The sequence below is a fragment of the Eschscholzia californica genome, unplaced genomic scaffold (genome assembly GCF_041429995.1).
Source record: "Eschscholzia californica isolate CP2 unplaced genomic scaffold, dmEscCali1.0.p SCAF_5, whole genome shotgun sequence".
In the NCBI taxonomy this organism is placed as follows: Eukaryota; Viridiplantae; Streptophyta; class Magnoliopsida; order Ranunculales; family Papaveraceae; genus Eschscholzia; species Eschscholzia californica.
In genome coordinates this window covers 12897421-12922891 of record NW_028238472.1, presented here as the reverse complement: position 1 = coordinate 12922891, position 25471 = coordinate 12897421, and the positions used below count along the sequence as shown (strand labels likewise).

At 33.8% G+C, this 25471-nt stretch overlaps 1 protein-coding gene across 1 annotated transcript; it reads left to right on the top strand.

The window, feature by feature from the left end:
- The first annotated feature begins 16061 nt into the window (after positions 1 to 16061).
- LOC147537196 (putative sucrose-phosphate synthase 1) lies at positions 16062 to 23907 on the top strand. The gene is made up of 13 exons (XM_086643803.1): positions 16062 to 16768; positions 16932 to 17021; positions 18168 to 18409; positions 18604 to 18667; positions 18784 to 19482; positions 19606 to 19722; positions 19884 to 20015; positions 20099 to 20275; positions 21035 to 21088; positions 21178 to 21240; positions 21359 to 22309; positions 22473 to 22600; positions 23439 to 23907. The coding sequence occupies exons 1-13, from the start codon at positions 16568 to 16570 to the stop codon at positions 23716 to 23718; spliced, it is 3198 nt and encodes a 1065-aa protein (XP_086499929.1). The 5' UTR covers positions 16062 to 16567; the 3' UTR covers positions 23719 to 23907.
- Positions 23908 to 25471: the final 1564 nt, after the last annotated feature.

The following is a 25471-nucleotide window of genomic DNA, read 5'->3' as shown; positions in this document are numbered from 1 at the left end:
TTGTTATTTTACGTTTGGAAAATTAATTAATGGTTTTGAGAAATAAAGAAAAAATTCCGGAGAATAAAATTTTCCACAAAATTGGTCAATTGAGATTGAATTTTTTTATTTCTATTTGTTGCTATAGGACTTCCAATTTTGGAGTTCAAAAGAAATTAAACTTTTAGAAGATCCGACAAACGAATTTACAAAGAAATTTTATAAACTTAAACAAAATCTTTCTATAGATCTAACCCCTAAACTCCTTCGTGAGTGTTTCTTCTTTTCTTCATCTTGTTCTCCTAAGTTTTGTTTTCTTCTAATCACTAAACTCGAAAAACATGTAGAACAAACCTAATATGTTTAGAAGTGATGAAAAATGTATATTAGGACTCAAATTAATTGATGTCAAGGGTTTAGAATGTGTTTACATCTCTTGGGAATGATTAATGGATGAGAACCTTGCTTTGGACGCCCCATGAAATATGTAATAAAAGCTTCAAGAGATTTTGTTTGATGATTAATTTCTAGGATTTAGAATGTTTTTTCCCTTTTTATCTCTCTAACTTTATTTTTGATTTTAGAGAAAGAGGGATATTGGGGAAGATATATAAGTAAGAGAAGTGATGCAGAAGGAAAAACAAAAAGTTTGGTTAGAAGTTATGAACGAGATGCGATTGACAAGTTTTTCTCCAGTGAATTTAGAAAGATATTACAAAAAAATATTAGTTCCTTAGAGAATTTATTTTCAAAAATTTCTTTCTTTATTCTCCAAACTCGCGGTGTAGTTAAATAGTTGAAGATAAGAAAATAAAAGTATTTCGCACTTCTTCAAAGTCCGCAAGGTTGAAATGATTTTGTGAATCGAAGCCACCTATTATAGGTCAAACACAAAAGTGAGGGTGCTTGCTTTAAAGAACCGTATTTGACGTTAGTAATGGGGAGACGCTAAAATGACCCAAATGAAGCACAATTTAACACTTATACTAAAAATTAGATACATGTCTTTCTATGAAAGTAATTATTATTTAATGTAAAGATGTTGAGTTTTCATAAATAAAAAAATTAAAAAGATAACACATTCGCAACAACTGTCAGTAACTTTTTCAAAATTAATAGTATTTTCTTGAGATTCTTCCAATACATTCGGATATTATTCGTGCACTTGGAACTTGGAAAGATGCTTAACTGATTGTTTAGTAATTTTTATTACATTATTTTATTATATTATTTAAATAATAAACTAATATTAGTGATTTATTATAGAAAAAGAACACCTAATCAATGATTTAATGTTTTTAAAGTAGATGGAACCTATTAAATTATACATACATTGTCTTTAAGAACAAAAAAAAAATTTGAAATTTGTCACAAATCAAGTAGACCAGTCTTCCCTTTAACAACAACAACAAAAAAAAAAAAAGTAGATCAGTTAGACACCTATAAATATGATCCCTTTGATAGAATATGATTAAAAGTAAGCTGGTTATGAATTGATGGTTATAAATATTAGAAATCCAAAAGTTATGAATTTATGGTGTTTTTGGTTGCAGGATTCCTATCAAAAATGAGATTTGGTAGGATCAAGAATCCTTGGTCTATTTGGCTACCAAGAATCCTAGGACTCTTGAATCCTGAGGATTTCTAATTCCAAAATTTGGATTCATAAATCTAGATTTCAAACTTAAAATCAACAAAAAAAATATTTTTTCAAAAATTATTTTTTCTTTCAATTTTTTTTTTTGGAAAGCATGTTTTTTCCAAAACTCGATTTTTCCGAAAACTGTTTTTTTCCACCGAAAACCGATTCTTCTCCAAATAATTTTTTTTCCCGAAAACATATTTTTCCTTGATAATTTTTTTTCTCCAATTTACCGATTTTTTTTTCTCGAAAATCGTTTTTTAGATAGCTGAAATTTCCTGAAATTTTTTTTACTTTATCAAGACCGCTTTCCGCGAATTATTTTTTTCAAGGAAAAACAGTTATGGAAAAAAAATCATATTTCGTGAAAAAAAAAATTCCATGAAATCCAGGTTACCGAAAAAAATCATTTCGAGGAAAGTTTTTTTCGGCAAAATGGGTTTTCGAGGAAAAAACGGTTTTCGGGAAAATTATTTTTGAAAAAATAAATTTATTTACGAAAAATTTGAAAAAACGGTTCTCGAAAAAAACTTATTAAGAAAACAGAAGGTTCTCGAATGAAACGATATTTAAAAAAACGAGTTTCGAGAACAAAATTTTTTCAATATTTTTCTAAAGAAGCGTTTAAAAATACTTAAATCATAGGATTCTTATTAGTTACCAAACAAACCAAAAAATGTTACTTGAAATGATGAATCCGAAGGACTCATGAATCCGCGAATTCATGATTCCGCCATCCAAACACACCATCATATTTAAATTGTATTTGAGATTTTACAAAATTATTTTTATTTACATAAAAGAATTATCAGAGTCTTGCATTTAACAAGGGGTAAAGATATTATCAATTAAAGAACATTTTATTTGTAGAGTTAGTGTAAAAATAAGGACAAAATATATTTTTTGAAATAGAGACAAAATATTACTCAAGTTAAAATAGCTAAAAGAGTCACTTACATTTCGAAATATTACTACAACATTTCTCTTGGTTGTACTAAAAAGGTGGTCCATTCGACATTTAATTTCTTCTCCTCCTCACTTTGAAAGTTGCATATCTACTCCATTTTCAACTTATTTTTTGTAATGGAACTGCTATGAGTACTTTTTAGGTTACTCATCAAGCCGATTGTCTTTGCAACATAAAAAAGCTTGTTGAGCTGTATGCGAAAGAAACTTTTATTGAAATTTGTCCGTCCAAGATTAAGCGACCCAGATTAAAATTCTCAATACCATTAATGTTGACTAAAACTCAACTTCCCTCCAGATTTATTTTCTCCCTTCCTCCAGCATCTCTTTCTGAGCTATGTTCTTCCAACAGTTTTACAAACTCTAATACTAGAGGGAGTGGAACAACACCCAAAAGTATTGATCTAGTTCAATCTTGATAAGTCGTAAACTGGTAAAGAAGAAGGTAAGAAACAATTTCTTCTTAGGTTATAATTTAACTTGTATTTTTGTAGTTTAACTCAACAAATCTTATAGTTTGTTTAAATGGCGGAATCATAAATCCACGGATTCATGAGTCCAAGTAAATTTATTTGGTTTGTTTGATAACTAATAAGAATTCTATGATTTATTATTATTAGAGGTTCTTATACGTTTTTCAAAAAAAATTGAAGAAATCCTTTTCTCGAAATTCATTTATCAAAACTGGTTTTTTTTCAAACATCGTTTTCTTCGAAAGTTAGATCTTCATAATTTTTTTTCCAAAAACCGCTTTTCCAATTTTTTCAGAACTTGTTCCTTTTTTTCCCGAAAATTGCTTTTTTTCGAATCTCGTTTTTTCTTATGAAAAATTATTTTTTCGAAAACACATTCTTTCCCACAAAACATATTGTTTCCAAAAACCGCTTTTTTCGATTACCAAAATTTCCTGAAAACCTTATTTTCACGAATATCGTTTTTTTTCTTTTTTTGTGTGTTGAAAACCGTGTTTTCCTTCCAACACCGAAACCGACTCAAACATTGGAAGTTCTGACCTCGACTCCAACGTTACTTATCATTCCAACACCGGGACTGACTAAAACACCAGAACCTACTCCAACATTGGTAAGTCTTTATTGAATAAAAATTTTTAGTGAAATTGACAATGAGCCGATAATGCGAACATTTCAAAATATGAACTCTCGTAGAGGTCAATTACGTTTGTAATCGTTGATGTGTTAATATAAGTAATGAATATAATATTTTTTTAATTACCATGTTTGCAAAAAATAAGAAATTATTTAGGTATAGAAATCCGCACCTCCTAAGTGAAAATCTTGGATCCGTCCTTGAGGAAGTCTAACTTAATTTAATTTATGAAGGGATATTTTAAAAAGAGCACGTGTTTTAAGTCCAAAATTGAATGATCAATGGGTCAAGAGCCTAAAGATAATCTGAAATAGAAAATAAATCCACTTAGAGTAAATTACATGTCTAACTTTTGATTTTTTTATTACTACCTAACCTATCCTAACCTTTTATTTGGCCGGGGCTTTGGGGAATAAAAATTCTCTACAAAATTGGTCAACCAAGATTGATTTTTTTTTTTTTATATCTATTTGTTGTTATAGGGCTCCCAATTTTAGAGTTAAACAAAACTAAATTTTTAGAAGATCCTATAAACGAATTTAGAAAGAACTTTTATAAATTTAAGCAAAATCTTTTTAGGGTTCTAAACCCTAAACTCTTTCCAAGTTTCTTCTTTTCTTCATCTTATTTTTCAAAGCTTTGTTTTCTTCTAATCACTAAACCCTAAAAACATAGGAGAATAACCTAATATGTTTAGAAGTGAATATGTTTTAGTATTTCAAAATTAACTGATTTTTAGGATTTATAATGTGTTTATCTTGGGAGGATTAATGGAGGAAGAAACTTGCTTTGGACATCCCATGGAAGATGTGTTAAGGACTTCAAAATATTTTGTTTGATGATTTCTAGGGCTTAGAATGTTTTTTCCTCTTTATCTCTCTAACTTTGTTATTGATTTTAGAGAAATAAGGTTAGTATGTATTTGAGATTTGGAGAAGATAAGTAACAGAAGTGATAGAAAAGGAAAAAAAGATGAGATGAATAAGTTTTTTTTCCGGATAAGAAGAAAGAAGAGGGGAAGAAGAAAGAGGTGTAAGTTATAAAAAAAAAAATTGTGTTCCCCATAAAAAAATATTCCCTAGAGATTTCACAAAAAAACATGGATTCCCCGGAGAATTTATTCCCCGGAGATTTTTCTTTACTCCCCAAAGCCGCGGCCTTTTATTTTTGTAAGTATATTATTGAATTTTTAAAATAAATAAAATGCTGAAAATGTAGCAAAAACAAATTCAGTTTATATTTTTTTATGAGAACAAGATTATAGTGATAAAGATTTCAAAATTCACTGTGTACGAAAAAGTGTTACATTTTAAGTTTGTTTTTTTTTTTTAAGGATATTTTAAGTTTGTTGTTATAATAAAATAAGTTTTTACAAGATTCTAAGTTTAATCAACATATATATAATTTTCTTAATGATTTCCAAGAAAAAATATGTTTTAGAGATGGAAATATTGAGGTATAGATAAAACGCCAATCACAAATTCACAATTTCTTCAAGTTCGAAGAATATAAAGTTAGAGAAAGAGAGAGAGAGAGAGAGGAACTTGTTTTAGGTTAATCACGATTATTTTGGTAGGTTACTTTAGACAAATATAAATTTTGGAAATAAATATTGACAATAAATATGCACCATAAATATTTCTCTTAAAATTTATGGAAAGAATAAATGTATTAACTCAACCATTAGAAACTTTGGTTTACCAATGGTTAAATATATATTTATGAAAGGGGTGGGAGGAAATAAATGGCTTGATGCATGGGGCCGACTAAATAGTAAATTTTTGGACTTATTTTCTATTTTCTGTTTATTTTGGTTTTATATTACTATTTATTAATTTAGGAGTGAATATATGACTAATTACCCCTCTTATTTTTGGACCTTAAACTCAAAAATCTTATTTTAAAATGATAAAGATCCAAAATGACCTTAATGATATTTTACCAAATTTTTTTTAATGATAATTAGAGATATTATTTTACACAATAAATATAACTACCAGGGTCGGTCTTAGGCCTAGGCGCCCAGAGCCCCCGAATTTAGGAGGCCCCAAAATTTATATAACATTTATATAGATAGTATTACTATGTGTGTTTTTATGCACAAACATATTAGGGTCGTGTGGGCTGAGTTGGTAGAATAGCTAGTTGGAGAACCTAAGGTCTAAGGTTCCATACATTACTTTTTTATTTCCTTTTAAAAGGGACACTAAAAGAACAAATGTTGACATGAAATAACGAAGCCTATCCAAATTCCAATTTCTAACCGTACTAATATGTGTGGGGTGAAGTGTTGAGGCCTTGTTTGGGCACATATAGCTTATATTAAGACCTTTAAAAAAAATGTAATGTGAGTCATTTGGAACGTTATATAAGAAGTACTTTTAGATCTCAAAAAGCTAATGTAACATTTGGTAAAAAAAATGGAATCTTCATATTGTAGTTATTAAAATATTATTCTTATATCATTATATTAATAAAAAAAAATATAAATATTAAAAACTAAAACAAAATATGAAAAATTAATAAACTCATAAAGATCAAAAATTGAGAAATTTGAGCCTCATTTAGTGGTGATGGTGGTTTTAGTATCGATGGTGATAGTGATATACTAAGAATTATGTTGTGTTGGTAATTAACGAGGAGGTGGTGGTGGTGGACATGTTGTAGTGGTTGTGGTGGTGCTTAATGGCGGCGGAGTTGTGGTAGTGATGGTGGTGATAAAATGGACGGGGTGTTGGTGGTTAGGCGGGTAAAATTTCAACAACTGTGGTGAAATGGTGTTGGTGGAGGTGGTATAGTGTGGTGGTGGAGTAGTCGATTTGTGGCGATGGTGGTGAAGTGGTTATGGAATGGTTGTAATTTTCTTTTTATGGTTGTAGAATAGTTGTGGTGGTGGCAGAGTTGTGGTGAAAGTGGTGGAGTGGTGGTAATGGAGTTGTACCAGAGGTGGTACGGAAGTGGTGAAGTGTTTGTGCTGGTGGTGGAATGGTGGCAGAGGTGGTGGGGTGATGGTCGGAGGTAGTGGAGTGATTGTGGTGGTGGAGGTGGTAGAGTGGTTTTGATGGAGATGGTGATGATGGGCCTAGAAAGTTTCCTAAATAGGTCACCACCCGCAAGTATACGGGCGTCAAGTGATAATTTCGGTAAGTCCGATTCGTTCCTCAGAAACTAAGTCAATCTATTCTGACTCCTATAACTAATTTGGATTTACTTCGGTGTAAGATGTTGTGGTAGGAAAAATAATAAATAATTCAAAATAACGGGAAAATAAAGTGTAAAGAGAAGTTTTATGTGGAGAAAGTCTAGGGTTTCGGAATCCACCTAAATATGCGTAAACTATTGCCTAATTAGTGACAACTCGATCTTCTATAACTCAAGGAGAGACAAATCTATCATCCTCGGAAAATACAACTTTCTGAGAACAAAATATAATGCTTTGATTTCAAAAATAAATATTCAAGTGATAATCTAACTATTAACTATCAAATCCTAAGCATGAGACATTAAAGACACTTAGTCTAAACATGAATCATCAAAATAGTTAATGAAAGAAATAACATGAATTTAAATGAGAGAAATCAATTTTTCATTTAAAGGTACTTGGAAGATCTTTGGTATGAGTTGAAAAAGTCAGACATTTACGCGATACTAAGGTTTCATCCTAACCCTAGATCGGAGAAGAAAACACCTTTTTTCACGAAATTTCACTCTGTGCAGCCAAACAGACCCTTCGGGGAAATAGTTTTCTCGTCTTCTCGGAAAATACTTCTCTGCGGAAAAATTATTTTCCTCAACTGGTTTTTCTCTCTCTACTATTTTCTCTCTCTTTCTCACTCTAACCTTTCTCTCTCTCTCACTCTCTCTCTCTCTCTCTATAACACAGTAATATACTCTCTCTTTCTCTCTCTAACAGTAACAGTAATAAAAGAAGAAGAAAAGATGATTTTAATGTAGTTTTCAAATTAATTCAATCTCTCTCTCTCTACAAATCAGGAGCTTTCTCTCTCTCTACTCTTTCAATCGGATCTTATCTCTCTAATTCAAAGAGAAGAATCAGAAGAAGAAGAAGCAGAAAACAGTAAACTCGAATTCTCTCTCTCTCTAACCTCGGGTTTGATCGTTAATGGAGGCCTTCTCTCTCTCTAAACCTCTTTCTTCTTCTTTAGCCGTCAGCTCCAAACCGAGATGATATGCCCTGTGTTCTTTACTCTGTTATATAGATGGCAGGAAAAGAAAAATTCAAATCTCTCCAACAATCTCCTCTCATTAGTGCCACAAATCTTCCTCTATATCTCTTCATATCCTTTCTAGGAATTCCAAATCAGTTCTTCATCTCCAGCTCTCTCTGTCTCGCTCTAGAAAATATCTAATTCCAGCCGACCTCTATCGAATGTCTCTGAAAATGGTAAAGAGATAAACCTCTATCTCTCTCTAATATCTCTTTGCCAAAACCGAATCTAATAATCTCCTCTTCTCTCTCAAATTCGAATGAATTTCGGATAATCTCTTTCCTTCTACAACTCTCTGTTTCTCTCATTTTGATATGGAATAAGAGAAAGAAGGAAGGTGATCCCGTGAGAGATTAGGGGAGACGTGAGCTGTCAAGAGAGTAGAAGATCAGGTGTAGCATGGTTTACCGAATTAAAGTGCCTCGGCCGTCAGATGTCCTCGCTTGCCTGCGTGTCACATTCTGGTTTGCCGGATCGTGCGGGATCACTAAAGATTGATCTCGCGTAAATACTTGATCATTCTCTAGTAGTTGTCCGAATTTTTCCTAGGCGTACCGCCTTTGTACCGAAATATCTTCCATCGACGTTAGATTGTCTGCCACGTGTTCTTGAAGCTTCCGTGTTGACCTGATTTTGACCAAGACCTAACTCTCTCATCCGGGCTCCGATCTGACCTCCGTTTTCACCCACGGGCTCGTCATGAACTGCACTTTCACCCGATCATCAATATTGACCAAATTATCTGAATCCCTAAATGACCAAACTGCCCTTTTGTTCGTTTTTCTCTCGATTCTATCTGTTTTTCGTGCTCAATTCCTAAGAAGACACCTGAGTAAGGGAAACAAGCAATTCATCAGAGTAAAGGCTCGAATTGGACTAACTAGCCCAAGTTAAGAGACTCAGATGAGACATTTTCATGGCTCATCAGATGACGTGGTTGTGATAGTGGTGGACGTCTATTGATGTTAGTTTCTTTTCATAACCTAGCTTTTTAAGAGCAGTTATAGAAAAGCCACAAAATCGTGGCTTCTGCTTTTTATAGAAAATTGGTTTTTGTAGCTTAAAATAAGCTGTAGTTTTTTTGAACCAAACAGGTAAAGTTTTCAATAAGCGCTTAAAATAAGCTAAAAGCCGGTTTTTAACTTTTTTTTATGCGAAACCAAACGGGCCTAAACACACCCTGACTAACAGTTTTAAAAGACAAAGAGACGACAAAATCATAACAAAGAAAAAGACTAACCTGTTATGTAGGGGGCGTTGTTGATACGTTCGTCTAGAGCCCAAAATCAGGCGGTATTAATAACTACACAATTAAAATGTCATTTTTAGTTATTTCAAAAAATCATTGGCATTTTTAATGTCTATAATTTATTAAATCAAAATATTCCCTTCATTCGTCGCTAATGGATTTACAATGCAAGTTTGGGGTATCAGGAACCTCCCAAATTTGAGTTACATTCTCATTAAGAACGAACTTAACTAATAAATTAGTAACTTCATTAATCTTACGCAGATATTATTTAAATTGTACGTTCTCAAATATTGCAATTTCTGATTGGATCTCCGATACTATAGTTCTGATCCTCCACGGAAGGTCTTCATCTGATCTTGAGCAAGCTTTAGCCACAACCAATGCATCTCCTTCGGTAATACGGTTCCAACTATGTAATGATTTCGCTCGAACAATGACTATTTTAGCCATCGTTGCTTCAACTACTAATGCGTTTGGAACTGTACTAATCTCTGTGTACGCTGCAACAAAGTTTTCCTTGGAGTCTCTACAAACTATTGCAATCGTTGTGGCTCCTTCTTTAAGCGCCATCGGCATCATTACTTGTTATGTCTAATATTTTAACTCAAATACTATCCTTTTTTTTTTTAATGAAGTAAACATAACATAACTAAACAAGCAAATACAAAGTTTTAACGTACATCCGTAACAAAAGAAGGTATTACATTCCATACTTTCCTATGACCATTTCTTCTACCCCATTTAGCTAGAGCGTCAGCCTGAGTGTTGCATTCCCGATTGACAAATGTGAATATTGTACCGTCAAATTTGTCTCTGAGCTCTTTAACTTGGTGCATAATCTTTTTGGATTGCCAATGAAGGCCAACATTTTAACCATTGATAAATTGGATGAGAGCTTGGTTATCGCTTTTGATGTGCGCATGGGTAATATTCAGTTCTAAAGTCCATTTGATGCTGAGAAGTATGGCGATGCTTTCACATTCTTCCGCATTCTGACATCGTACTGAGTCTGTCGCTGCGATAATAAAAGCGGAGTGTTCATCTCTAATGATACAACCGATGCCGGCTGGTTCTGTGCTCTTGGAAAAGGATGCGTCAACATTAAGTTTTAGAAATAGTGTCGATGGAGGTCTCCATAACTCAAATACTATCCTGCTTCAACAAAGAAAAAATATATAAGTGAATTTTTACATTAAATAAACATTTATAATATCTCTAATTATCTTACCTAAATATTTACTTTCTAATTGTTTTTTTTTACCTAAATACTATCCTGCTTCAACAAAGAAAAAATATATAAGTGAATTTTTACATTAAATAAACATTTATAATATCTCTATTTATCTTACCTAAATATTTACTTTCTATTGTTTGTATATTAAGTGACCGACTTCGAAAGGTAGACCATCACGTGTCCATAAGGCCCACCTGGAGGAGCACAATAATATTTGTAGAGCAACTAAACCAACAAAGATGAATGAATGAATGAATAAAAAATAAAATTAAATGAACTGAAAGTGATGCCAGAATTTAAAATTATTTTAAAGAGGAAAAGTGTCACATTCAAACAAAGTGTTGTATGCCACAAACTCAAAAAAAGAAAAAAAAAGAGTTTTATGCGACTACGCAGCACTACATTGTCATGCCTGACCACATTTTGACATCACAATGAATACTAACTATACTATTATAAATTTATAATCAAAAGTGTAAATTGGCCTTCGGTTGCCTGGTTTGCACCCTCCTATTAAATCTCTAAGACTCTCTTTCAACAAAAAAAAAAAAAAAAAAAAAAAAGAAAGAACAAAATTCTAAGTGGGTGTTTGATTTTTTAGCACTTATAAGTGCTACCACATACTAATCACTTAGTACGTGATATCACTTAGTAAGTGATATTACTTCTAAGTGTTATGGCATTTGTTTGGTTTCTATTTTTATATTAATTCTAAATGTCACTTCTAAATGTTTGATTTTTATTTTTATATTAATTCAAAATGTCATTTTTGGATTTTAAATTCGGTTTCCCTCTAAGTCAGTTGGTATCAAATCTAAGTGACTAAAGTTTGTATTTATGTTGGATCTCCAAAACATTAGCCTTAAAATATTCAGTTAATTTCATTTTAGCCCTTAATTTGTGATCGATTGGCCATTGAGCCCTCAATTGTAACCAAGAGTCCGTTTTGACCTTCAATTGTGCCAGACCGTTCGTTTTGACCCCTATTTTTATCGAACTTTTTTATTTTGCCCTTGTAGCATTTATGTAAATATGTTTTTCTTTTATTATTATTTTTTGTTATTTTATTTTATTTCTCTCTTCCACCAATCATTTATTTGTTATTTTTCTCTTATCAGCACCATATATAAGTCAAATTAAAGTAACCAGGATACACCTAAGAAGAAGAAGAAGAAGGAAACATAAAAAATTACAAATTTCACGACAATCAATGAAAAGAATAGACGGATTCAAATCTGAATAAAGGGGGAATTAGGTTTTATGAAGGATTTACCAGTATATTTAATTTTTGTCTTGATTAAAGCCATCCTAAATTAGTTGAAGTACATCTACACCCTTGTTTCATAACAGAAAGAAAGGTAAAGATGGAGGGAGATTTGTCGTTTGGACCCCTTTCCTATAATTGACTTGCTGTTTGGACTCCTTTTTTCCAGTGTTGCACTTTGGACTCCCTTTTAACGGAATAATCAAAGAATATTCCGTTTCCAAAGTTATACTTTAAAAAATTCCTACTTTACCCTTATACGCCAATATTGCAGTTTGGACTCCCCAGTTTATTTAACTCAACAAGATGATGGTTGCACATGTACGGAAATTACGTGTCAAAATATATATTTGGTCCATATGACTGTTGACTGATAAGACTCGTTTGGACCAACTCAACCCATCTTCTTCTATTCAACTCATCTTCTACATCCATTTAACAACATAAACCACAAGAACCCTAATACTCAAAATCACCCAATCGCACAAAATCAAGAGGATGGCTAATCCTCTCACAACAAAATATGAACAACTAGCACTTGGCATGAGAACTGAGGCTATGAAAGAGAACCTGGAAATATAAATTAAACTCTACTAAGAAGCAAACATTCCTGACCTAGTAACCACTTCATAGTTAAATTATTGAAAGGAATTGAAAGTTTATCTATTCTGAAATGAATAAAACAGTTTGAGTATTCTTTCGATGTAGTAGTATGCATCGTATAATCATGTAAACCTTCCATAACCGGCCAGACATCAAAACGGAACAAGATGGTGAAGTAATTAGACTTGATATTGGTTTGATGGTGAAGTGATTACCCTTCTTATAACAGGTATGGGTAATAAGAGAGGACAACTTATTTGTCACTGTTGTAATTGAATCCAGTTAAAAGGAAATTAACTTAAAGTTTCCAAACCTCCAATTTAAAAAAACCCTAAAACTAGAAATCCCCAAATCCTCAAACCCAATTTCTAGAAAGCCTTAATATCCATAAACCCTAATTTTGAGAAAGAAGAAGGTGGAGAAAGGGAGTTGACTACTTGGGTTTGGTTAGGTCAAGTAGAGTGTAAAATAATAATTTCTCCTGTCATTTGTTTTTAAACTGTTATATTTAACATTTTTCATCAAAAAGGGAGTCCAAAATGCAACACTGGAAAAAGGGAGTCCAAACAGCAAGTCAATAATACAAAAGGGGTCCAAACGGCAAATCTCCCAAAGATGGATGAGGGAAATTAAATGGATTCATATATGTGGTTAGAGAGAGCGATGAATGGATTAGATGGATACAAATCTATGGTAGTTGGTCTGCTGGAAGTTACATAGCGATAGAGAAAGAGATGATTACTTCTCTAGGACAAATGAATCAATAGGTACGCTATGAGGGAAAAGAGAAATGAATCACATAGGATAGCCGAATCAAATAGGATAGTCGAATCACATAACATATGTTAAGGTTTTGATCAATCCGACAACCATACATTAGAGGAGGGGGGGGGGGGGGGGGGGGCTTCCAAGATTAGATAGCTTCAACAAATCTTCAAATCCACCTGCCACAAGATGCACCCGTTATCAGTTTATTTGGAAACACAATCCCAAGTCCCTTCAATATAAAATGAGCTTAGCAAACCCTAAGTTAAGATACACTGATGGAGCCTCCACATCAAACGTTGGATTGAAATTCTTTTCAAAAGAATATTGCTATCCTACCAAATATTAAGACATATAACCACGGGTTGAACCAGGATTTCTAGCTAGATGGGGCATGCTTAAAGTACTTTAAGTCAAACATATAAATATTATGTTTATGTGTACGAACTTCACAAAAAGAAAGTGAGAACGAGACTCGCCAACAAAGAACTAATCCTTCTCTACAAAAGAGATTTGTCTTCTCCGAAAGGAAGATTAAAAGAAGAGACAACGACCTTAGATATGAGGAGAAAGAGAGGTAAAAAGTAAAATCTATTGTTCTCCCATAATAACTCTTTATCTTTCATAATATCAAAAAATTTAAGGTAAATTTGGTATTAAAATAATATATGATCACTATCAAAAGAAGAAAAAATATAAAAAAAAAAAATTATATTAACGGTTACTTTAGAAGTTGGTCAAAATATAGGGATCATTTTTATAAATTAATCATAATCCAAGGACAAAACATAGTTGGGTCAAAGAAGAAAATGAGCAAAAATAAAAGAAATGGGTTTGAAACCATGACCTCCAATGCCATAGGTGAAGATCCAACCACTGACGTATGCCGGTTCAATTTCTACATCAAACTTCGAAAATTCCAAACTGGGTGTCTACTCATTGGTCTGCTCCTGCATATAATTGGAAGATCTTGAAAGATGGGTTACTAGTTAAATAGAAGATTGGGCGCTACATCAATAGTGCATCAAATTCATTTAGTTGTTGTCAACAACACCCAATTAGATAAAAGTCCAAGGGAAGCCCCCTTCGCCGGAGTTTAGAGAAAGAGAGAGGAAATAATTTTTTCTTTTTTGTAGAGAGAGAGAATAAAAAAAAAATCGAAGATCGCCGGCCAGAAATTTGGTCGGCCGACGACCCCTGCCGGAGAAGATGATGATGTGGCGTGATAGGTGACTTGACAGAGAGAGGAAATGAGATGGAAGAGAGAGAGTAACATAAAGTTAAAGATAACGGAAAAAAGGGGCCATACGGAAATTATTGCTAAAATAAGGGGCCAGACAGGAAGTTGGTCACAAAGTCGGGGGCTATATGGGAAATAACCCGTTTAGCAATTTAGGGCAATATTTGAGTAGTTTTATTTAGTTACTTTTGTCTGATAATTTTTTTTACTTGATTATATTTGATTTTTGTTTTTGGTGCTGGTTAGCACTTTAGGACACTATATAACTTAGTTTTATCTAGTTATTTTTGTCCAACAGTTGTCTTTAGTAAAATTGGAGTTGCGTATAGTAACATCCTTAAATATTATATCAAAAACTAATCTTCCACCAAACCAACCTGTTATATATAATTTGGATGGAATAATATTGAATAATTGATTCTTAAAATAATCATAAACCTTTTTCCATGGTCTATTCAGTTGACGATGGACGCGTGGAAAGAACAAAATTATTGACTACTATGACAATGCGTAGTCGGGTACTTTCAGCGTTTATTTTTTGAACTTATTTATAACATAAGATTAAATAATTATTCTGTAATAATTTAATCAAGACTTTGAGTGAGTAATACAATTTTTTTTTTGTTGAACTAATTTAAGCCACTACCCTTGAGAAATAAATAGTCACAAAAATAACAAAATACAATATTTCCAAAATCAAAATGATATAAGTATCTTTTTATATTTTGAACAGGGAAAGTGGGGTGAAATGGATGCATATCTCATAACTCACCAAAATTTAATTGTGTTATTTAGTATATGGAATAGTGATTAATGATTAATTTTAAGGATATACTAGAATATTCCTCTGTTGTCTTCTCCTCCATGTAAACTTGTTAAAAATATAATTGTGATTTTGACTGCAATTTTGAGATACCTTGTCCGGAAAACAACTCTTTTGTTAGTTAGCTAGGATTCCCCAAAGTGATAATATTTCCATTCTGGACATAAATTATTAATATCATTACTTTTTCATCATCTTTTATTTAGGTATGGTCTGATTTACTATCTTCTTTCACCCGTTATCGACATTTTATAGAATTTGTATTGTTCGTTACAAATTGAAACAAAAACAGTTAAAGTTTCCGGTTGGTCATCACTCATCTCTTCCAATCCTTAAGATATGGGAGTCAATCCGGGGGATTGTTAAACTATGTCTTACGTATACTAACAGTTGGAAACGAACAATTAAATAATCTCGAAATCACTTAATATTCCAAAATTTAACAAAAGTCCAAACTTAGACCCACTTGGAAAATCTATATATGGTTATAGCACGGAATCTTCGTTTCTACAATGCAACGGATATCTCTGATACATTATTACAAGATTTGATCGTAAAATATCATAAAAATCAGGATGAAAAAAATTAAACATTACATTCTTAACATACAAAAAAACAAAAAAGTGATAAAGAGTTCAAAACTTGGGACAAAATCAATCTGAAATGCAAGATGTTCGACCGAAATTCCCTCTATATTTTCTATCGCGAGGGTTTAAATGAAATAGGATGATCTACTTCCAAATTTAGTTGAATTTCGATCCAAAGATAATTGTATTAAGTCACGACAGTCTTATAACAATACATAGTAGATATTATATTGGGAAAGTATTTCCAAAATTGATTTTTATTAGTACGTCTGGACCAATTTCGGTAGTTTATCGGCTGGGGAATTCTGTTCTCTCGCAACGTAAGCAAATCGGATATTATGAAACTATGGTAATAACTTCTTAGTTTTTTGTATGTGATTCATCGATTGCCATTAGATAGAATGCCTCAGATTCTGCAAGTGCTGGATGATGCTGAGATTATTACTTTCAATGACGATCTGCATGTACTGGTGGTCCACTGCCCATAGAATTCCATTTAGAACTGCATGTGCTTCACTTTCCTCACTTGTTCGATCGCGTAACGTTTCGAACTTTGACTTTGATAAATTTTCGATCCACATTTTAATGGAGCTCCTCTATTATTTTTGTAGAATAGTGTAGTCACCACATTTTGTCATAGACATAGTGAGAGAAAGTAGTAAACTCTCTTTTACCACTTGGACTCATAAAAAAATCCAAGACCTTTACGCGAAAAGAACTCCTCCGTCTTCTATATATAAGCGCAGAGAACCAACCATTTTCGCCTCCCCCACTCACTAATATCTCTCTCTCTCTCTCTCTCTCTAGATTCATCTCTGAAAAATCTGTACCTATCGAAGCTCCAAAGAAGTGTGGAGTGACGAGAAGTTGTTTCCAATGGCGGGAAACGACTGGATTAACAGTTACCTAGAAGCGATTCTTGATGTTGGAGGTCCTCCAATTGATGGAACAAAAAAATCAGACTCAAAATCATCTTTATTGCTTAGAGAAAGAGGAAGATTTAGTCCTACTACTTATTTTGTTGAAGAAGTGATTACTGGTTTTGATGAAACCGATCTTCATCGCTCTTGGGTTCGGGTAATTAAAACATCAATTTTAACTATCTTTCGTTCTCAATTTTGATTTATTTTGTCATTTTAAGTTGTGATTATGTGTTTTTTAGTTGGATCTGAACTGTTTAATTAGGAATCGGTGAAAAAAGAAATCGAATATTGATCTTCAATTTTGGTACTGTTTTTAGGCGGCAGCTACGAGAAGTCCGCAAGAAAGGAATACGAGATTGGAGAATATGTGTTGGAGAATTTGGAATTTGGCTCGTAAGAAGAAACAGGTTTGTTTTGATTTTGATTTTGATAGTTTTTTTTTTTTTTCTGTATAAATCTTTCTTTCTTGATAGAAATGTTTGAGTGAAGTTTTACTGATTGAAGTTGAAGTTTGTAATCTCGGGAATCAAATTTCGATTCTCTTACCTTTTGTTTTTCTTTTTTGTTTGGGTTTTATAATTAATTGAAGATTTGAAGTTGAAGTTTGTGATCGAAAAACCCATTTTGATTTTCTTACATTTTGTTTTTCATGTGTGTTTATTGGTGAAGATTATTAGTTTGCTTGGTATTGATTTTATCTGGTTTGTTTAATTGAGTTTGCTTCGTGTTGATCATTTTATAGTAATAGCTTCTTCAAAAAGAAAAAAAGAAAAAGAAATCGTTTAATAGTAAGAAATTGAAAATGACTTACAAATAAATAAAGAGATTAAAGAATTTCGGTTTCGTGTTGGTTGTAGTAGCGCAAATGAAGGAAAAATAAAAGATGGGGCATCCATCTTAGTTGCTTTGGTGAATTGATTTAATTTGACGAGCCATTAATCAGATCGTCGATCTATTATCTGTGAATCATCATTCTTATCTTTCCTTATGCTAACATTTTGAGGCTGGCAATAAAATTATATCCATGCAATCAACTCTATATAGAGCAGGATCATCATATAAATACCCATCGGCCACATACTGAGGACTCGTTGAAGATCTAATGGGTAATAAATATGCCTAAAACAGTAGATTGAGGAAGTACTCAAATATTGAACCGAAAGATAAACATTTATTTAAAACACTCTTTAATTAAATTGCTTACTGAATATCAGAGTATGACAGTGTCAGTTGTATATAAGATGCTTACTCTGAATGAATGAGTAATTCCTTGTGACTTTTACATACATTGAAAAATATTTATTTACGGATTCTTCAATAGCGAACATGCCCTAAATGAATAACTTGCAGATATATAGTTGTGATTTGTGTGAACATAGTATAATGAGGTTGTGGAAGTAGTTTTTGCCGATTTCTGTATATGTTCTAACTATTTGAGATGTTCAAATTGTGTGACCATAAGACTGTCGTATAAAACAGGGGAGTTTCATTTCTGGTTGTAATTCCACAAACTTCATGACTTCTTAAAGTTAAACTTTTGTTTCTTGATGCAGATTGAGGGTGAGGAAGCCCAACGTTTGGCTAAAAAACGTCTTGAACGTGATAGAGGCCGCAGAGAGGCAACTGCTGATATGTCTGAAGACTTATCTGAAGGAGAAAAAGGAGATCATGTTAGTGATATGTCGGCTCATGGTGAAAGCACAAGAGGAAGATTGCCTCGAATCAGTTCTGTTGATGTGATGGATGCCTGGGCTAGTCAACAGGAGGAGAAAAAGTTATACATTGTGCTGATAAGGCATGAACTGAAGTTTAAATCTATCTTCTCAATTTTTTTAGGTGGAAGTGTATATAATGGCCTTCTGGATATATTTCAAGATATCAGTTCATTAGTTTAGACTTTAGATGCCAGCTTAATGATTGCTAGACTGAGCCTTTGTGTCCTGTTCTATGAACCCTACTAACCAATGACATACTTGTTGTTTTGTGCAGTCTTCATGGTCTCATACGTGGTGAGAATATGGAGCTTGGTCGTGATTCTGATACCGGTGGTCAGGTAACTATTATGCGCTTCCGCAAATCTAGGTTTAGTTTTCTCTGAACCTCTTTTCGGAAGTTCTGTTCACTCCTTGCATTCACGCCAAAGAACCTGAATGTGTTTTATTATATTAGGTTAAATATGTTGTGGAACTTGCGAGGGCTTTAGGCACAATGCCAGGAGTTTATCGGGTTGATCTGCTGACTAGACAAGTATCAGCACCAGATGTAGATTGGAGCTATGGTGAACCAACAGAGATGCTTTCTCCAGGAGGTTCTGAAGATTTCGTGGATGAGATGGGAGAGAGTAGCGGTGCATATATTGTTCGTATACCATTTGGGCCTAGAGATAAGTATATCCAGAAGGAACTCATGTGGCCACACATTCCAGAATTCGTTGATGGCGCACTTAACCATATAGTACAGATGTCCAGAGTTTTAGGAGAACAGATTAACGGTGGTGAACCAGTTTGGCCCACTGCCATTCACGGGCATTATGCAGATGCAGGTAACTCTGCTGCCCTTCTATCCGGTGCTTTAAATGTACCGATGCTTTTCACAGGCCACTCTCTTGGTCGCGATAAGCTGGAACAACTTATGAAACAAGGACGGCAATCAAGGGAAGAAATATATTCGACATACAAAATAATGCGTAGAATCGAGGCTGAAGAAAGATGTATTGATGTCTCTGAAATAATTATAACTAGCACCAGGCAAGAAATAGAGCAGCAATGGAGCTTATATGATGGCTTTGATGTTATACTTGAGCGCAAACTGCGAGCAAGAATCAAGCGCAATGTCAACTGTCACGGTCGATTCATGCCTCGCATGCTTGTAAGTGCAAAATATTGGGTTGTAATTTGTCTATTAAGCACAGTCCTTAGTTTAAGTCGTGTGTGCTTGGTATGGGAGGTTAGTACATTCAACAAAATGAGTTGGTTTTCTTTAAAACTGCAGGTTATTCCACCTGGAATGGAGTTTCATCATATTGTTCCACACGATGATGTGGATGGAGAGTTAGAAGGCAATGAAGATAACCCAGCTGCAACTCCAGATCCACCTATTTGGTCCGAGGTTGTACTATTTCTCTGGACTCATTTTTTCTGATCATCGATGGTGTTCTGTCAGTTTGAACTCATTAGACCTACTTGAGCTTGTAATCTACACCAGAAACTTTAAGGTCGGACTTCCTGGTGTGTTATCATTTGTTTCTAACTCATTATTGTATTTGGCAGATAATGCGTTTCTTTACAAATCCTCGCAAGCCAATGATCCTTGCCCTAGCTAGGCCAGACCCTAAAAAGAACATAACAACTTTGGTCAAAGCATTTGGAGAATGCCGCCAATTAAGGGAGCTCGCTAACCTTGTAAGACAGTTAGAAATGGAAAACCTTTTCTTCACAAGTTTATATTTTACAGGAAAGTATTCTTATATCTTCTGTTGTTGCAGACATTAATAATGGGCAATCGAGACAACATTGATGAAATGTCAAGCACGAATTCATCTCTTCTTATCTCCATTCTTAAGCTAATAGACAAATATGATTTGTACGGTCAAGTTGCATATCCAAAACATCATAAGCAATCTGATGTTCCTGATATTTATCGACTTGCAGCAAAGACTAAGGTACTTATGGTTAGCTTATCAGATAATGATAAGATCTGAGCAGATATTTAGTCAAGTAACATGCATTAATTATTGTTTGGTTGCTATTCTGACATTTGCTTTTTCCTGCAAGTACTTTTTACTCATCCAATGCTTGTGTATATGTTCACTGTTCACATTCATAATTAATGCCAGTGTGTATACTTTGGGGCTCTCATAAGGTAAGAGCTCACGAAATTGAAGTTATTCATACAGTCCTAGAAGTATTGACCTGGGAGCTTGACACTGAAATCACCAGTCTGTAACAAGTCCTTCTACTCGACATGGGGTTTATTGTTGCGGAATGGGCTTAGTTACTAGTGAAGTCTATAGTGGGTCTTCTAGAATGTCGTACTTTTGATTGTATTAGAAAGGAGACTCCAGCATTCATTTCAATTTCATGTCTGCTAACCTACTGCATAGAATTATATACTCACAATTACATTTTGTTAGACCTAAAATCCTAATAAAATGAAGGAATAAGAAAATGAGAAAGATTCTAAACTTTAGACTCTTTCTAAGAAAATTTATCCTGAATCCCCTGAAATGGGTTTTGTGTTACTGAGACATGTGGGTTGTGTTAGCCTAGCTATTAATCATACAACTTGACTACTGTCAAGTACTCAAGTGATAATTTACTTTGCTTGTTAAGTCCTCTCCCTTCCATTTTATGAGTGTAAGATATATGTTGAACTACTATATGCACTTTTCAAGTTTTAAGGCTAATCTACGTGTTTGCAGGGAGTCTTCATCAATCCAGCTTTCATCGAACCATTTGGGCTAACTTTAATAGAGGTGCTTTATTACCCTTAAAATCTCAATGTTATACAACTTAACCTATTAAAGAAATCGACATGACGTAGATTTTCCATCATAACAAACAGGCTGCAGCTTATGGTTTGCCTATGGTCGCTACAAAGAATGGAGGTCCTGTTGATATACTTCGAGTAAGTCAACCTAATGATTCCACCTTGTTATTTCAATTTCTGAGAAACCTATTCTCGATTGTGTCTGCTTTAAACTAAAGTTGTGCTTAGCTTTCGATACCAATTCTTTTTGTTGCAGGTTCTTGATAATGGTCTCCTTATTGATCCCCATGATCAGAAATCTATTGCTGACGCTCTATTGAAGCTTGTGGCTGACAAGCAGCTTTGGACTAGATGTCGTCAGAATGGATTGAAAAATATTCACCTTTTTTCATGGCCAGAGCATTGTAAGACATATTTATCTCGCATAACAAGTTGCAAACCAAGGCAACCTCAATGGCAAAAGAGTGATGATTCATATGATAAGTCAGAATCGGATTCACCTGGTGATTCTTTGAGAGATATACACGATATATCCTTGAATTTGAGGCTTTCACTGGATGGAGAGAAAACAGAAGAGGGTGGATATCTTGATAAAGGCTTAGATTCTGAAGAAAAATCTGCATATAACAACAGTGCGAAGCTAGAGAATGCTGTTTTTGCTTGGTCAAAGGGTATTAGAGATGCTAATAAGAATTCCAGTGAGAAAGCAGATCATAATAGCAACAGTAAGGTCCCTCCATTGAGAAGGAGGAAATATGTGTTTGTAATTGCTGTGGACTATGATACTGTCTCGGATATCCTTCAAACTATTCAAAATGCTTTTGAAGCTACAAGGAAGGAGAGAACTTCTGGTTCAATAGGATTTATCTTGTCAACAGCATTGACCATATCTGAGATACAGTCTCTCTTGGTAACTGGAGGACTAAATCCGACCGATTTTGATGCTTTTATCTGCAACAGTGGGGGTGATCTGTATTATCCATCCTTAATTGCAGAAAATATATCCGGGTTCCCTTTCGAATTTGATTCAGATTACCATTCACATATTGATTACCGTTGGGGTGGAGAGGGACTGCGGAAGACTTTAGTTCGTTGGGCAGCTTCTATTAATGAAAAGAAAGGAGAAAATGAAACAACAATCGTATCTGAAGATGAGAAGAGATCAACCGGTCATTGCTATGCATTTAAAGTGGAAAACCCATCATCGGTAAATCAAATTTTACATTTAAAAGAAAATCTTAATTTGTATGGGTTCTTTTATGTTCTGTGACTAGAACTGTTATAATGGTCTGTTTTTCATTAGAGTGGTAATGACATTTCCATTTTATCGTTATTTGGACATTCTTTCAAATGAATGTTTTCCTTCACAGATTCCACCCATTAAGGAGCTCCGCAAGTTGATGAGGATCCAAGCTCTCCGTTGTAATGTTGTATACTGCCATAATGGTGCCAAGCTCCATGTCGTACCAGTACTGGCATCTCGAGCCCAAGCCCTCAGGTATGTCTGTTATTTGTGTTATATATATGCCAATCCTTGTGCATATTTTATATTTACAAATTACACGACCTATAGGCTACACATTATCTCCGTTGTAATGGAGTATAATTCATTTTTGTTTCTTTTTGTCAAGAAAAAAGAAAGTTTTTTTAACTTTACAAGCTACATCGTGTTATAACTGGGTACTGGAAACCGTATTATTCAAAATTAACAAGCACATGTAGGCTACAAATCATCTAGATACTTTGGTGTCAGACGTGACCTTTGCGCGGTTTTTGTCATGTTGTGTCCGTCACAACCCTCACCTTGCAGTATAATAGCAACTCAAATTAAGTACGATTAATTTTTTTATGGTGATTGTTGAGAGACATGGTTGTTATTTAGTTCATTCTCATAGAGACGGGTAATAAGTATCGTCTTGGAGAGAATTTGCCGGGTTACCTCAAACTTCATTGTGCCTAGATTTCTCAAACATGTTAGAGCTTCATTTCCTAAACTGTTTATTTGTTCCACCATAGTCTTTAACTCCATCGCTTTTGAATTCTCATAAAATCTTCAGCGAAAGATCTGATGAAACTTATGTAGCTTAGATGGCTTGGATCATCTAATAAGGTCAATAGCATATAATTAGTCTTCAATCCTGTTTTCCAATATATGACAAAATTCTTAATACTACAAATATGTGTGTGTGTGTGTGTGTGTGTGTGTGTGTGTGTGTGTGTGTGTGTGTGATATCAAGGAAAGATGAGAAAGGGTTTAAGATTTTGTAATTTTTTCTTGAAACCCAAACGTTGCTACATATGTATAAGTATTTAAAGAGATAAATTGTTATTTTCAGGTACTTATACATCAGATGGGGCACAGAATTGTCAAGTATGGTAGTATTGGCTGGAGAATGTGGCGACACAGATTATGAAGGATTGCTCGGTGGGAGTCACAAGACTGTAATATTGAAGGGAGTTTGTTTAAGTGCTCGAACCCAAATTCACAGTAACAGGACTTATCCACTTGAAGACGTCGTGCCATTTGACAGTCCAAACATTGTTCAAACTGATGAAGGTTTCAGCAGCAGCGACATTCGTGTAGCGCTTGAAAAACTAGGTGTTTTGAAGCCCTAGAAAAAGAGTTCAGAATCCAATTTTTCTTTCTTTATATCATCCACATATTGAAACCGCCTTCCCTAAGTAAGAACTCTTCTCTCACTACATGCACTTATATCACATAAAGTATACCTTCAGATATTGTTGTCGAACCCAGGAAACTATCTAAACATTCTCTTTGTTTTAAGACTTCGTTCTTTGTTTTAAGACTTCGTTCTTTGTTTTAATTTTCTTTCTTGCCCTTTGTTTTATCCAACTTGAATTCTATGAACTCGTTTAGTAGCTGCAGTTTTTGGTTATATCTTGACATGAACCAAATAGTATATCAAATTTATACTACACGATTGATAGGTTGAAAATGAGAGAACCACTGAGCATAAAAAGCTTATCGTGGTTAATAACAACAGGGTCAGACTGTTCATAGCTAGGAGAGTAGTATTGGTGAGGGAGAACAAATCTATTAAGACTATAACTTTAACTAGTATGGCTATGAACCATTTCCTGGTAAGACTACTAAAAATACCATCAAACTAACACTTGATCCTACAAGCACAAACAACATCTTTGGTTTCACTCTGGAATCTTTGATAGACACAACCACGAATACATAATAGTGATAATAATAGCAGTAACGATAATATCACCAAGGCGCCAAGTAAACTGCCAACAATTTTGTATGTGGTGTTCATTGATTTACTAGTGGGTGCTTGATCTCGACTATTGTCGTTGCTGTTGGGTGGCGGCGAGATAGAATTTGGAGGAGTTTGATCACCACCATTACCAGAGGGAGTATATGAAGAAAATTCCAGACGAGGCGATGGTGGTGTTGGTTGTGGAGGTGATGAAACTGTGGGTAGTTTGGATGTTGCTTGAGATTCTACTTCAACAACCAGGAGCACTGTGATGATCAGTACTGTTGTTGCTAAGAAGTAGACAACTTTTCCTTGATGCATTTTGGACATGAGAGAGAGGAAGAGAGGTTTGAACTTTGAAGAAGAAAAGTGGGTGGAGAGAGTTTGAGAATGGGGAATTTCAAGCTAAACAGAAGTAGTGTTTATATGAAGAATTAGGAAGGTCAGTCGGTCATAAGTAGAAAGTGGAAGTAGGTCATGGTCCAAGTTCATTATAACCTGCTGTTGTAGAACCAGTATTTCTGGTTTCATCCTTGAAGAAATGTAGAACTTGTGAGTTGAACACATCCATTCTTAGTAGTATATACATATATTTCATTTTCTTGCTGTCTTGTACTCTCCAATATAAATTTCAAGATTAGATAAATACAGGTAGCAGTTTTAGAAAACAAAACAAAATCAATACAATTATACTTAAGATACTTATTTTGTTACTTTTGTAATTATATTTGTATTTTATCACTTTGGAGCAGTAGGACACGCTAATACAATATAGTACTGAATTCTTGGTCTTTTTTTTTGTTTTTGTGGAGAACATCATTTGTATATAAATGTTAGGGTCAAAGAACACCATACGTGAGTGAGTGTGTAAAAATAGTCCCACATGAAAAATTGTGATATAGTAACTAAAAATGTGGAGTAGTATTTAAGTTCTTTCCCGTCATTGCTAATTGGATTGGAGTTAGAGATCACAAACTTACAACAATGGCGGATAAAACTATCTTGTAGATTCAAGGCAACCAATTCACAAATTATTATTTTTTGTTAAGATAACCAATTCACAAATTTTATTTTTTTTGTTAAGATAACCAATTCACAAAGTTACAAGATCGTTATTTCATCAAATTAGTTTTTTTTTT